The following is a 15293-nucleotide window of genomic DNA, read 5'->3' on the forward strand; positions in this document are numbered from 1 at the left end:
ATTAACTCTGTCAGTCAAACCATGTTTGATAATTTATTTTCTTATTGTTTCTCTGAATAAATAATACATCATACTGAATTTGGGGTAGATAATTGTATTCATTGCCATTTATACTCGATACACATCACAATTGTCTCCAAGTGTGTTGGTTGCAGCCCTACTGAATACAAACAGGAGCTGGACAATATTCCTATTAATCATCATGATAGAAAATAATTCAACATTACTTTGGATATGATCTGTATGTCTTTTGAGTATAATGTTAATTTTTGTTTTTAAATGTTACTAAAAACATCTTCCTGGTTATCAGGAAAGCTATCCATATGTTTTACATGCAGCACTGTCTGTTTTGAATTTCTCAAATGATACCATCGATGTCATTAGCTACTTTGATAGCTGAAATATCAGTCTTTAACAATAAATGCTTTCATAATCTGATATTAGAGATTTTGTTTTACAGCCTTGCCTGTTTTTCTATCTGTTCTGATCAGTGAAAACCTAGAAGGGATGAGAAACCATACCATGTTTCCATCAAGGAAGAAGTTTCTGAAGTTTTTCAGCTTGCTCTAAGCAAGAATATCAGTTCTAACACTGTCATAAGAAGTAACGTACCAGTGTCAGAATGACCTCCCTGGAAGACCTACTCCTTGCAATGTTCACAATATCAAGCACTGGTTTGTTCCAGATTCAAATTTGTTTTGAAAGTTGCTGTCAGATAGCTAAGGTTGCTGAATTGGGTATTGAAACCCTCCCATGCACTGACTCACATTGGGAACCGATTGCCCGTTGTACTGTACCTGGTCACACATCTTGCATTGGTAGGTCTTCCCAGTCCGATTGGGTTTAACAGGTTGTGGCACAACAAGGGGCGTGTTGGGGGTATTGGTGGGTGTGGATGTGTTACTGAGGCTGCCTGTACTACTGCCACGCCCAAAACTCCCCGTACTGCTCGCGCTTGCTCGATGGATGTCCTGCCCGTGGTTGATTCCATCATGGCCAAGACCTCCTGAAAACACACAGACTTTAGTGTTGAAGCATACAAAATAGCTGCAAAACTTAAGAGATACCGACAAAGAAAATATTTTGAATGAGGGTGAATGCTTAAGTTGCCAGGATGGCGGGTGGATGCTTGCCCAGACATTCAACAGATAGGGAAGTAGATATTCAGAAAAACTGACTGATGGAACTTGTCAGACTGGGATGAAAGTTGATATTTCCCCCCCAGGAATGGAAATGTGTTTTGAAGCAGACATACAGTAAGTTAAATGTCACAAGATATGCAATGTAGTGGGTTGAAAGAGGAATTTAAGATGTATGGTTCACTGAAATGGTTACAAAATGTGTTGACAAAACCTATTTAAAAATAAACCTGGGTTACATGCTGAGGTGTTTGATTTGATTGAAGGAGAGAAAACAACCCACTTCTAGTGATTTCCCCTGACCTGCATTTGTATTTATGGTTTAAGACAGGTGTGCCTGAACTGAAACTCTACTGGTGAAATGTTTCTGTAATGGTAGATTTTGAGGAGATATTTTATTAATAACCCATGGGAAGTGGGGTAACTTAGGGGTAAAAGCATCTGCTCATCATGCTGAAGACAGCTGTTCAGTTCCCCGCATGGGTACAATGTGTGGAGCACCTTTCCTGTATATTGCTGGAAAACTGCTAAAAGCAGCATAAAACTCACTCACTTACTGATAACCCACCACTAAGTGGGTACCAAGTAGGAGAAATATGAAAGTTTCTGCAAATGCTGTGTTTGATGACTCAAGTAGTGATGTGGTCTTTGAGTCCTCCTGTGTCAGAATACACCCCAAATACTTCATACTCTACCCACAAACATCGGGAGGGACTGTGTTCCTCATTAATGAGGATGATTAGTCAGATAGTCAATGGTACAGACTCAATTATTTATGCAATGTTACTGACTGTATGACAGCATTCCACCACAAATGGATCATTGGTCTTGTTGTCAGTACTCCAAACTTTGTCATTTATAGGCTAAAATATTGCTGACTGACATAAACATCATTCCTTCACTTGATTAATTTATCAGCACCTCAACAGAGGCATTTGATCATGTACATATTATATTTACTTTCACCCTATGCAATGAGTATCAAATCACACACACATAGTACGGATTTCATAGGTTCAAAATAAGATTATATGTTTTGTCAGTATCCATTACTGCCAGTGAAAATAGAAGCTGTCAACAACAGATTGAAGCCAGTTGGGAAAATGTTTGGATCATCCAGCTCATCACCATATACAAACAAGAAAAGTTTTCACAGTAAAGAACCATTCCATTTCGTCACACTTTTAATCTTCACTGGTTTTATATATCAGTTTCACATACTGTCTTTATATAATAGTAGACCTATCACCACATTTAATCAGTTAACATGTACTAGGTTAACGCAATGAATTACGCAATCACAGTAATCAGGCAAAATGCAAGCATATGTGCTTCAAGTAAACTAGCACAGTCATCGACTCAATGATGTACTTGAGCATAATTAAATTGCAACACCACTGGGCCTTAAGTGGCAATCGAATCATTAGTGGCGAGCGCACACGGGATATCTGCTGTAGTTCTCCATCGCTCATATCTACTTACGGGGTTTAATGCAGAATACATTAACACTGCAACCCCGAGATAATTCCAACTGATCCTAAGAAGCAATCTGTCGACTTTCACCATTTTCTGTGCACGTCTAACGAACACACACGTTGCATCAGCTATCCTGCGGTATGGTTTGATTGAGACAGGCTTTTTTACTGCTAGTAAACAGGGATTAAAGAGGGTTTCAAGGGTGTGATTGCTTTGAAGAAGTGTGTTGAACATCAAACTTGGCTAGACCTTTTTCAGGCCTGTGGTTATTCTAACATATATATTCCTAAGCAATATTTTAAGAATTGTCAAACTGACCCCATCCCTGAAATTGACCAGTGTAAGACCTTCTACAACCTACACATGTTATTGGTATAAAGAATATTACATCAATGTTAAGAAAAAAGAAACAGCTTTGAAAAATTTTGCAGAAGTGATTCTTAAAGTCATAACATAAGAACAGAATGATATATGTTCATGTATTAGCATAATGGTTTAAAAAGAACTGATAATCATCTAAGTTAGTAGGAATTAGAGATTTGAGATACAGTCAATTTTAGATGTTGGTTAGATATGACATGTACAATAATCAGTTGAGGGAAGGTGGAGTAGCATCGTGGTTAAAGCGTTCAGTCACACTGAAGGCCCATGTTTGATTCCCCACATGAGTACATTGTATGAGGAACATTTCTGGTTTCCTCTACTGTGATATTGCTGGAATATTGCTAAAAGCAGCATAGAATTACACTTGATGACCTAGGGCAAGGAGGCAAGTGAGTGATTTGGTTAGACCAGAGTGTCAGATAAATCAGAAGGTGTTAGTTATTGGATACGGGAGGATGGGAAGGTTCAATGCAGATCTCAGATGTTGTCCGACAACAAAGGCTCACAAGCCTAAATAGTAAAGTGAACAGCAATCAACCTGATGTCAGCAGGGATGTACCATAACAGAGTTTATTATGTACCATAAGAATCCTAACAGTTGTTGTTTTATTAAGAAAATTGTCAGAATATTGATTGATTTCTATTAAGGTATCTATTCTTTAGTTAAATTGTATTGAATAATCAACGGGTAAAAAAATGTATGTAAAAGAATGGAGTGTGGTATGAATACTCTGAATATCTGCTTTCAGAACAGGTCTCTCAGAGGACTGTTCTGTTTTGCTGTTCTGGAGTATATGATGATGATGAAGATGAAAGTACTTATGTGTAACTGAGGAGCAGAAATGATGTTTGGAAGCTTAACATCAATGTTCTCTTGTTACTATATTTGGTCCAGATTATAGTCAGTGAGTAAGTGAACTGGAATTTGACATGACTTCAATAACTTTCAGCTTTATGAGCGGAGTTGCCATAGATATATGTACTTCTAAGAAATGAGGAAAACATGGTAAGTGATAAAGATGAGGAAAGTTCAAATGCTTATTGCTTAAGCGAAATACATGAAAACCATCCAGGGATCACAAACTAATTTCATAAGTTCACAAGAATGTTTATAAAATATTTCAACTTCATGATGACATTCTGTACCAAGAGAGAGAGAGCAGAAATAGAAAGAGTTGTCTCCCTTCGAATGATCGTACCATTGCATGTGTGTGCACCAAGGTATTTTCCATTGTCAGAAGACATACTCCAAAAATATCTGAAGAAAAAACCATTAACCTTTGTTCATTTTATCTGCAGCAGTACTGAATGATTCATATAATCAGATCTTTTATTTGAATTCATCTTTGATGTCCAGAACACAAAACATGGTTACAACTATGTTATTCTAGGTTGAGAGCTCCTTGCAGGCTGTTAGCGACAGCAGAGCACCTAGGACATTTGAGGCAAACACAGTTTCACCTCTTGTGAGCCAGCAGAAAGTTTAAATAAATCCATTAGCCAGAGGAACAACGTTTTGACATAAATAGAGCCTTTTTCAAAAACCTACTGATTGCTCTTTGCTTACACCTACAAGAAATCTTCATGAATTTAGATTGAAATGGGACTGGCATTTCTTGTGAGCCTCTAAACATTAGGCAGTGAATATATGCTTTTATACTGTACATATTAGACAGTCAGGTATTGTATGTATCATTGGATAGAAAGCAATGTCAGGTATTGTATATATCATTGGATAGAAAGTAATATCATATATTGTATAAATCACTAGATACTGAGCAATGCCAGGTACTGTATATATCATTGGATAGTGAGCAATGCCAGGTACTGTATATACCACTGGATAGTGAGCAATGCCAGGTACTGTATATATCACTGGATAGTGAGCAGTGCCAGGTAGTGTATCTATTATTGGATAGTGAGCAATGTCAGGTAGTGTATCTATCATTGGATAGAAAGTAATATCACATATTGTATAAATCACTAGATACTGAGCAATGCCAGGTACTGTATATATCATTGGATAGTAAGCAATGTCAGGTATTGTATATATCATTGGATAGAAAGTAATATCACATATTGTATAAATCACTAGATACTGAGCAATGCCAGGTACTGTATATATCATTGGATAGTAAGCAATGTCAGGTATTGTATATATCATTGGATAGAAAGTAATATCATATATTGTATAAATCACTAGATACTGAGCAATGCCAGGTACTGTATATATCATTGGATAGTGAGCAATGCCAGGTACTGTATATACCACTGGATAGTGAGCAATGCCAGGTACTGTATATATCACTGGATAGTGAGCAGTGCCAGGTAGTGTATCTATTATTGGATAGTGAGCAATGTCAGGTAGTGTATCTATCATTGGATAGTGAGCAATGTCAGGTATTGTATATATCATTGGACAGTGAGCAATGCCAGGTACTGTATATATCACTGGATAGTGAGCAATGCCAGGTAGTGTATCTATTATTGGATAGTGAGCAATGCCAGGTACTGTATATATCACTGGATAGTGAGCAATGCCAGGTACTGTATATATCACTGGATAGTGAGCAGTGCCAGGTACTGTATATATCACTGGATAGTGAGCAGTGCCAGGTAGTGTATCTATTATTGGATAGTGAGCAATGTCAGGTAGTGTATCTATCATTGGATAGTAAGCAATGTCAGGTACTGTATATATCATTGGACAGTGAGCAATGCCAGGTACTGTATATATCACTGGATAGTGAGCAATGCCAGGTAGTGTATCTATTATTGGATAGTGAGCAATGCCAGGTACTGTATATATCACTGGATAGTGAGCAATGCCAGGTACTGTATATATCACTGGATAGTGAGCAGTGCCAGGTACTGTATATATCACTGGATAGTGAGCAATGCCAGGTAGTGTATCTATTATTGGATAGTGAGCAATGCCAGGTACTGTATATATCACTGGATAGTGAGCAATGCCAGGTACTGTATATATCACTGGATAGTGAGCAGTGCCAGGTAGTGTATCTATTATTGGATAGTGAGCAATGTCAGGTAGTGTATCTATCATTGGATAGTGAGCAATGTCAGGTACTGTATATATCATTGGACAGTGAGCAATGCCAGGTACTGTATATATCACTGGATAGTGAGCAGTGCCAGGTACTGTATATATCACTGGATAGTGAGCAGTGCCAGGTACTGTATATATCACTGGATAGTGAGCAATGCCAGGTAGTGTATCTATTATTGGATAGTGAGCAATGCCAGGTACTGTATATATCACTGGATAGTGAGCAATGTCAGGTAGTGTATCTATCATTGGATAGGGAGCAATGTCAGGTACTGTACATATCATTGGACAGTGAGCAATGCCAGGTACAGTATGCAAAATTGGATAGTGATATATGGGGTGTATCTGTGAGCAATGTCAGATACTATACATAGTGTCTGAATTCCACTGAGAGTTCCATACATACTGCAATGCCAATCCCACGAGGTACTGGCGCCAGTGTAGTCATTATTTGACATTTGCATGGCCTTGTCGAATACTGCATGACTTTGCTAACTATTTAATGGTTTTAAACTGTTGAGGTACATTGCCAATGTTTATAAAGCATATTTACTGCAGGTTATATAGATAGCTGAATGGTTCACAAACACATGAAACCTTTGAAAGCATGCAACTAACATGCATCATTGGGCCGTACAGAGTCAACTGGCAGAGGCACACCCAACCTTTCTTAGGCTCAGAACCATGTCTGTGTATAATTTAAATTTACCAGTACCTAAATCAGTTGGGAACAAGTCAAAATTACAATTAATTAAAACATTCCACTATTCATGGCAAACTGCTTCCCAAACACGCTTTTGTATTTAATTTTTTATCACAGGTGTATGAAATACTGAGCTGTCCTGGAATAATTACACAAGAGGATTGGCTGCATATGGTAACACATTTGATGAACACTTTTCATGTTGTTACTAATCTTTTCATAAAACTTGCACATATACTGTGGCTTTTATACTAAATGGATTCTGTTTCTTCAGAAAAAATGGAAGTTTTATGACATTGATGTTCTATATTTATAGGGATACATATACTATAATATTAAAATTTTTGTATCTTCAAAGTAGAAAATTCTTTCATCCAGTCTTGGTGCTCACAAATGTTCTTTCAAGCATCACTGATTCTTAAGATTATGATATGAAATTATTTTTCTAGATTTACCAGCACCAGACTTGTGCACATACTAAAGTGATAAGCACAGTGTTTACGAATGGTGTTTCAAAGTAACAGGACATTGAGTCCTGTAAGTTTCAGATGTCTGTCTGACCCACTGAAAATTCACAGGACCTTCAGAATAAAATTAAACACACATTTCAGATTTAACATTTCTCATAACTGGCATTGAAAGTATGAACATTATACAATGGCAAACATTATAAACATAAATTTATGAACTGTGAATAAGTATCACATAACAACTTCACACAAATGTCATTGTAATATATTCAGTCAGACACTGGGGCCAGCAGGTTGGGTACTTCTGTCTGACCATTGCCAGATCTGCCAGATTTGTCAGAGGGTCAGACACTATTCATGAACACTGTAAGCATCAGTCATGTATATCACATTGAGCATTGCTCCCCCATAAAAAGACCCCCCTGTTATTCAGAGCAAATATAATCACACTCACTCACTAACTCACTCAACCAACTCACTGACTCACTCAACACCTTACAATGCCCCAGAGGATATGTGTCACATCAACAGCACTGGCCCAGCCCACTGTCATGATGCTATTTACCATCAATGTATACACATAGATATTTTTCATGTTAAAACAATGATATGACAAAGGAATGAATCCCTCACATCAGTCATTACATATACCTTACATATTCCAGTGTGTATATTCCTTTATAAACCATTTGGCAGCATGTATATCAGGTAGTGTACATCCATATAACAGACAGCACATGCAACATAATGGCTTGTGTATTGACAGTGTCAGGAAGGTATCAAATTATGTAACATATGCTTTCAACTCCCCACATAAAGAAGCAGTGATACACTCATTCTGATACAACACAACCGACATCGAACAACTCTTCAGGAAGATGGGGAAGTTTACCTATCATGAAGCACTGCCAACAAGTGAGTGGACTGGAGGACAACAAGTGAGGGAGGGTGGATGGTTTGGATAGTTGAATAAGCAAGGTTTTGCAATACTTTCATATTCAAGCAGTATCACAGCATGAAACCAACATAATACCATGTGGGGAATCAAACCCAGGTCTTCAACCTGATGAGGTAATGCTTTAGCATCTTTCCACCATACCTTGCCATCCTTGCCCTAAAACTCAGCCTACACATATCATATTTCTACAGATAATACTTTAGCAACTACCCAACACCATCTCTCCACCATACCTTGCCATCCTTGCCCTAAAACTCAGCTTACACATATCATATTTCTACAGGTAATGCTTTAGCAACTACCCCAACACCATCTCTCCACCATACCTTGCCATCCTTGCCCTAAAACTCAGCCTACACATATCATATTTCTACAGGTAATGCTTTAGCAACTACCCCAACACCATCTCTCCACCATACCTTGCCATCCTTGCCCTAAAACTCAGCCTACACATATCATATTTCTACAGGTAATGCTTTAGCAACTACCCAACACCATCTCTCCACCATACCTTGCCATCCTTGCCCTAAAACTCAGCTTACACATATCATATTTCTACAGGTAATGCTTTAGCAACTACCCCAACACCATCTCTCCACCATACCTTGCCATCCTTGCCCTAAAACTCAGCCTACACATATCATATTTCTACAGGTAATGCTTTAGCAACTACCCCAACACCATCTCTCCACCATACCTTGCCATCCTTTCCCTAAAACTCAGCCTACACATATCATATTTCTACAGGTAATGCTTTAGCAACTACCCAACACCATCTCTCCACCATACCTTGCCATCCTTGCCCTAAAACTCAGCTTACACATATCATATTTCTACAGGTAATGCTTTAGCAACTACCCCAACACCATCTCTCCACCATACCTTGCCATCCTTGCCCTAAAACTCAGCCTACACATATCATATTTCTACAGGTAATGCTTTAGCAACTACCCCAACACCATCTCTCCACCATACCTTGCCATCCTTGCCCTAAAACTCAGCCTACACATATCATATTTCTACAGGTAATGCTTTAGCAACTACCCAACACCATCTCTCCACCATACCTTGCCATCCTTGCCCTAAAACTCAGCCTACACATATCATATTTCTACAGGTAATGCTTTAGCAACTACCCAACACCATCTCTCCACCATACCTTGCCATCCTTGCCCTAAAACTCAGCTTACACATATCATATTTCTACAGGTAATGCTTTAGCAACTACCCCAACACCATCTCTCCACCATACCTTGCCATCCTTGCCCTAAAACTCAGCCTACACATATCATATTTCTACAGGTAATGCTTTAGCAACTACCCCAACACCATCTCTCCACCATACCTTGCCATCCTTGCCCTAAAACTCAGCCTACACATATCATATTTCTACAGGTAATGCTTTAGCAACTACCCAACACCATCTCTCCACCATACCTTGCCATCCTTGCCCTAAAACTCAGCCTACACATATCATATTTCTACAGGTAATGCTTTAGCAACTACCCCAACACCATCTCTCCACCATACCTTGCCATCCTTGCCCTAAAACTCAGCCTACACATATCATATTTCTACAGGTAATGCTTTAGCAACTACCCCAACACCATCTTTCCACCATACCTTGCCATCCTTCCCCTAAAACTCAGCTTACACATACCATAGCTCTACAGGTAAAGCTTTAGCAACTACCCGTACACCATCTCTCCACCATACCTTGCCATCCTTGCCCTAAAACTCAGCCTACACATATCATATTTCTACAGGTAATGCTTTAGCAACTACCCCAACACCATCTCTCCACCATACCTTGCCATCCTTGCCCTAAAACTCAGCTTACACATATCATATTTCTACAGGTAATGCTTTAGCAACTACCCAACACCATCTCTCCACCATACCTTGCCATCCTTGCCCTAAAACTCAGCTTACACATATCATAGTTCTACAGGTAATGCTATAAATGTGCTATGAGCAGGTGTCTATATATGATTATTGAATGCATCAGCCAGATAGTAAACCATGAACAACTGAGTTTACTATCAATCAGTCAACCAAATGCATGATCCTGCGCAATATTGGAAGAATCATGCATTTGTAGCTATGATGCTTCTTTGACCATGAAAGGCTCAGTAATACCACGCCATGTCCACACATGAATTAAACCAAGACTACTCCCCTTCCAACCAGGAAGTAACATATATTTCTTCCATCAATGCACTGTCATGCATCTGTGCTTTATTACATTACTCTACATGCCCTGACTGTTCTAGCAAGCTGTTACACACATACGACTCTTCGCTGTTTCCAATAAATTGGTCACCCAATCACAATGCATATGCAAGAGAACAGTTATTTTATAGAATGCAGAAATTTGAATGTTTAAAGTTTTCTACCCATTTACTTCTAAAATCCAAGGGACATCACCATTCTACATGTTTATTCCTCAACTGAAAATGTAACTGCATGATATTAATAACCTTAAAACTTAAATGATAATAATTAGACGCATCGCATAAAACTATTTACTCATTATGCTAACAACAATTTTCTGTCATCTTCACTTTTAACAGAACGCTATGAAAACAGTGGGTAAAACTTGTCATAATTCATACTGGGCTTCCACCTGGTATCATGTACCTATGAGAATCTTACATGTCACATACTTCGGCAATTTGAACCCATCTCCATCAGTTTTCCACATTGTGTCTAATGCAAGATATGTTTGCTGGATATTAGTTTTCCACTCAGTGTCTAATGGAAGGTGTGTTTGAAGGTGTGTTTGATGGAGATCAGTTTCCCCCACAGTGTCTAATGGAAGATGTGTTTGATGGTGTGTTTGAAGCTGTGTTTGATGGAGATCAGTTTTCCCCACTGTGTCTAGTAGTATAATTAATGGGGTCTTTATGCTGCCGTGTAAACTGGGGGAGAACGCAGTATTACAGTTGGTGTCTGAATTCGATGGTGTGTAACCTGTCTTATGGAAAATGTGTTTACTGTTTTCCTCACTGTCTTATTGATGGTGTGTTTACTGGATATCAGTTTTTTCCACAGTGTTTTATAGAAGGTGTGTTTACTGGATATCAGTTTTCCCCATTGTGTTTTATGGAAGGTATGTTTACTGGATATAGGTTTTCCCCACTGTCTTATAGATGGTGTGTTTACTGGATATAGGTTTTCCCCACTGTCTTATAGATGGTGTGTTTACTGGATATCATTTTTTTCCACAGTGTCTTATAGAAGGTGTGTTTACTGGATATCAGTTTTCCCCATTGTGTTTTATGGAAGGTATGTTTACTGGATATCAGTTATCCCTACTGTGTCTTAAAGAAGGTGTGTTTACTTGACATCAGTTTTCCCCATTGTGTCTTATGGAAGGTGTGTTTACTTGATATCAGTTATCCCCACTGTGTCTTAAAGAAGGTGTGTTTACTTGACATCAGTTTTCCCCATTGTGTCTTAAAGAAGGTGCTTGGTTTACTTGACATCAGTATTCCCCATTGTGTCTTACAGAAGGTGTGTTTACTGGGTACCAGTTTTCCCCCATTATGTCTTATGGAAGGTGTGTTTACTTGGCATCAGTTTTCCCCATTGTGTCTTAAAGAAGGTGTGTTTACTTGACATCAGTTTTCCCCATTGTCTTACAGAAGGTGTGTTTGCTGCATGACCAAGACTGTCTGATTGTCTGACAGTGAAGTTTATAATTACTGCAAGCATAATAATATGATACTGATAATAATACAGAATATATGTGAAATTTAGTTGTCTGGGGTTATTTTTTCATTAATTTGGTTTACATATTACATTGCGAAAATTTTATACCAAAGTGAAATTTTTAAAGTTTCTTGTAATCACTTTTACAGTAGGTCAAATGAGGAAGAAAGGTGACCTTTTTATTCTGAATATATTTCACATAACTAAAAAAACTCTCACAAAATCACTACAATTGTCAATTCAAAAATACATTAATTTTAAATATTGAAAATGAGTAATAGATTTGGCTACACGTATCACATCATTTTATTAGCTTGTATTGGGAAGCTCTAATGGCAGCTATCAATGTTACCCGAGATCTTGTCTCCAGAAAATGAACAGTGTTTCAATCTGAGCCTGTTCCAAAGACTGCCTCTCCATCTGAGGCTGACTTGAGACAGATGGCCTGAAAGCAACTCCAAAACCAAAGAACAACAACCATATTGTCCCAAATCCTCCTTGTTGATTTTTCCTATAAAAAATTCAGCCAATCCCCCAAGGGTGTGATAATAAATGATATCTTATAGCTGCTAGTCAAACGCAATCAATGCAAGCCCATAATCTCCGCATTACGATACAAGTCACAAGAGGAACCTATTACATCGCAGTGGCTGTTGAGTTCATTGTAGACAGGGGAAAAACCATAATTATGCTTGAATATTGTTCATTTTGGTGTTCTCTTAAAGCATATTGCCAACGGGTAGATCAAATTCACTGCGTTCCTGTATTGGGATCATGTTTTGTTCCTCAAGTTCTTGTTCTTATAATAAATCTGATTCATCTGTTTTCATTATGATTACTCAAATCTGGAGAAAATTACAGGATCCAAAATTACAAGATTCATAAATGGATATAACCACACATCTTCATTTATAATGTATGCACTCACTGAAATATTTGTACATTATTCAAAAACATACATTGTGGAGGGATACTATTATGGTAGCTCTTTTAATGAAAGTGTGAGTGCCACATGTTCCCAATGTTCATATATATTGTGAATGTTGGACAAAGCACCTGCAGTTCATTGCTATGGTGATTGTTTTGCTGAAAATAGGAAATAGAAAACATTATTCAAACTCAGATTCCCAAACAAATGTACCTTGGCCTTGGTCATGTTGAATTTAGGTCATTCTTATCAAGAAAAGCTCAATATGTATTTTACAGATTACATCAAGTCACATTTAACATACAGTAAGCCATATATGATGAAGGTTGGCTAAGCTGTAGACAAGTATACTTACAGTATTAGTGCCAAAGGGTATTGATACTTCCCAGACTAGATGAAAGGTAACATTTATGATGACAACCTTGCTTGTTGCCAGATTAATTGTACAGATGATAATGACATCATTGTTGGTGCTATTTAATATAGTCTGCATAATACCAAGTTATTGCCAATTATGGCAGATATTTTGCAAGTTTTGGTTTCATCTAATGTCAATCTTGTAACATTGTGAGTGTAATTTGGTACTGATAATTAGTTTGGACTGAAATCACATTGATCCTAATGATAGCCAATATCATATTACATGGTCAACTAAACTTTATGTATATTTTTTGTTAACATGCATTTCAAAAGAATTTAGAATTTATTAACTGTGTCAGACACAGATGAACGTGCTGAACAGCTGTGAAAGTAAACAGTATTTAATCATAACAAACCAATCACCATAAAGTGAAAATATATCACTTCAATTCTCTTCTTTCTTTCAAAAAGGCTTCATTCTGGGTATCAATTTAAATGTTTTGGTGAAATTTATTAAAATGTATTGCAAATGGATGACTTAGATTTCCTTTTATCTTGAAAGTATTACCCTTACTACAGATTTATGATGAGGAGCTGGTCAGCAACATGCAAATTTTATGTCACTTTAAATCTGATAGATTGCTAAGAAACAACACTGATAGCTACAAATTCTATAAATATTTTTTTCTGAAACAGGCATCTTCACATCTAAACAAGAAGATTAAAAGTCACTCGTCAATTTTGGTGGCAATCATGTCATGGTGTGTTAACCCCTACACTCCACAATATTACTTAAAAAACTTCCATACTTTTATTTTATTTGAAGAAACTTCATTGAAGAATTATGTCTGCAGATGTAATTACAATGTTTAAATATTCTATATCACAATCACTCTCTTCTTGAATTAAATTTCTATGTAACAAAGTTGACTTGTCAAAGCTGAAAAATGAGACTGAAAACACAAAACAATTGAAGACATTGTTTTTAACTATTTCTCCTTCATTGTGAAAGTAGGAACTGAATACCATGTAATTTGATATATAAATGTCGTCATCCCTCGTGAAAAATGCACATTAATATCAAACATTTCCAAAATTGATCACTTTCCTGTTGTTCTCTATGTGATTGTTCTGTCTAAATTTATTTTCTTAAAAAATAATATTCCATAAAACTTCAGAAACATTTACATCTTGAAGGAGAAATGAACGAAAAACTTTTACAAAGTATTATGTGTCAATTCTCTCTAAGTAAAAACCAATGTCATGCAGTTTTTCCAGTGTCGACATTGAAATCCTGGAAGGGAGCCATGTTGGTGGGAGGTATGAAGAAACAGATCCTTTATTACAGGAACAGATATTTATACAGTGTGAATGCAAAGGTTGTTCAATCACCAAGGAGCATGCTTGTAACAGATAGTCAGTTACCTTAATTGCAAGGATTATAATAGATAGGGTTGTCGGTTACCTTAATGGCAAGGATTATAATAGGTGAGGTTCTCAGTTACCTTAATTGCAAGGATTATAATAGGTGGGGTTGTCAGCTACCTTGATTGCAAGGATTATAATAGGTGGGGTTGTCAGCTACCTTGATAGCAAGGATTATAATAGGTAGGGTTGTCAGCTACCTTGATTGCAAGGATTATAATAGGTGGGGTTGTCAGCTACCTTAATTGCAAGGATTATAATAGGTGGGGTTGTCAGCTACCTTAATTGCAAGGATTACAATAGGTGGGGGTTGTTGGTTACCTTGATTGCAAGGATTATGATAGGTGGGGTTGTCAGCTACCTTGATTGCAAGGATTATATTAGGTGGGGTTGTCAGCTACCTTGATAGCAAAGATTATAATAGGTGGGGTTGTCAGCTACCTTAATTGCAAGGATTATAATAGGTGGGGGTTGTTGGTTACCTTGATAGCAAGGATTATAATAGGTGGGGTTGTCAGCTACCTTGATTGCAAGGATTATAATAGGTGGGGTTGTCAGCTACCTTGATTGCAAGGATTGTAATAGGTGGGGTTGTCAGCTACCTTAATTGCAAGAATTATAATAGGTGGGGTTGTCAGCTACCTTGATTGCAAGGATTATAATAGGTGG

At 37.5% G+C, this 15293-nt stretch overlaps 1 protein-coding gene across 12 annotated transcripts in view; it reads right to left on the reverse strand.

Annotated features, from left to right (window-relative positions):
• The window catches only part of LOC137268898 (zinc finger protein rotund-like), a 212190-nt gene that overhangs the window by 13969 nt on the left and 182928 nt on the right, over positions 1-15293 (reverse strand). For 8 of the 12 annotated variants that reach the window (XM_067803498.1, XM_067803497.1, XM_067803507.1 and 5 more), the window contains one exon: positions 768-1006. In XM_067803498.1, coding sequence (XP_067659599.1) covers positions 768-1006 — 239 coding nt within the window. The remainder of the gene's footprint in view (positions 1-767; positions 1007-15293) is intronic. The other 4 variants (XM_067803504.1, XM_067803499.1, XM_067803508.1 and 1 more) reach the window with 1 other exon arrangement.

The sequence above is a fragment of the Haliotis asinina genome, chromosome 16, assembly GCF_037392515.1.
Source record: "Haliotis asinina isolate JCU_RB_2024 chromosome 16, JCU_Hal_asi_v2, whole genome shotgun sequence".
In the NCBI taxonomy this organism is placed as follows: domain Eukaryota; kingdom Metazoa; phylum Mollusca; class Gastropoda; order Lepetellida; family Haliotidae; genus Haliotis; species Haliotis asinina.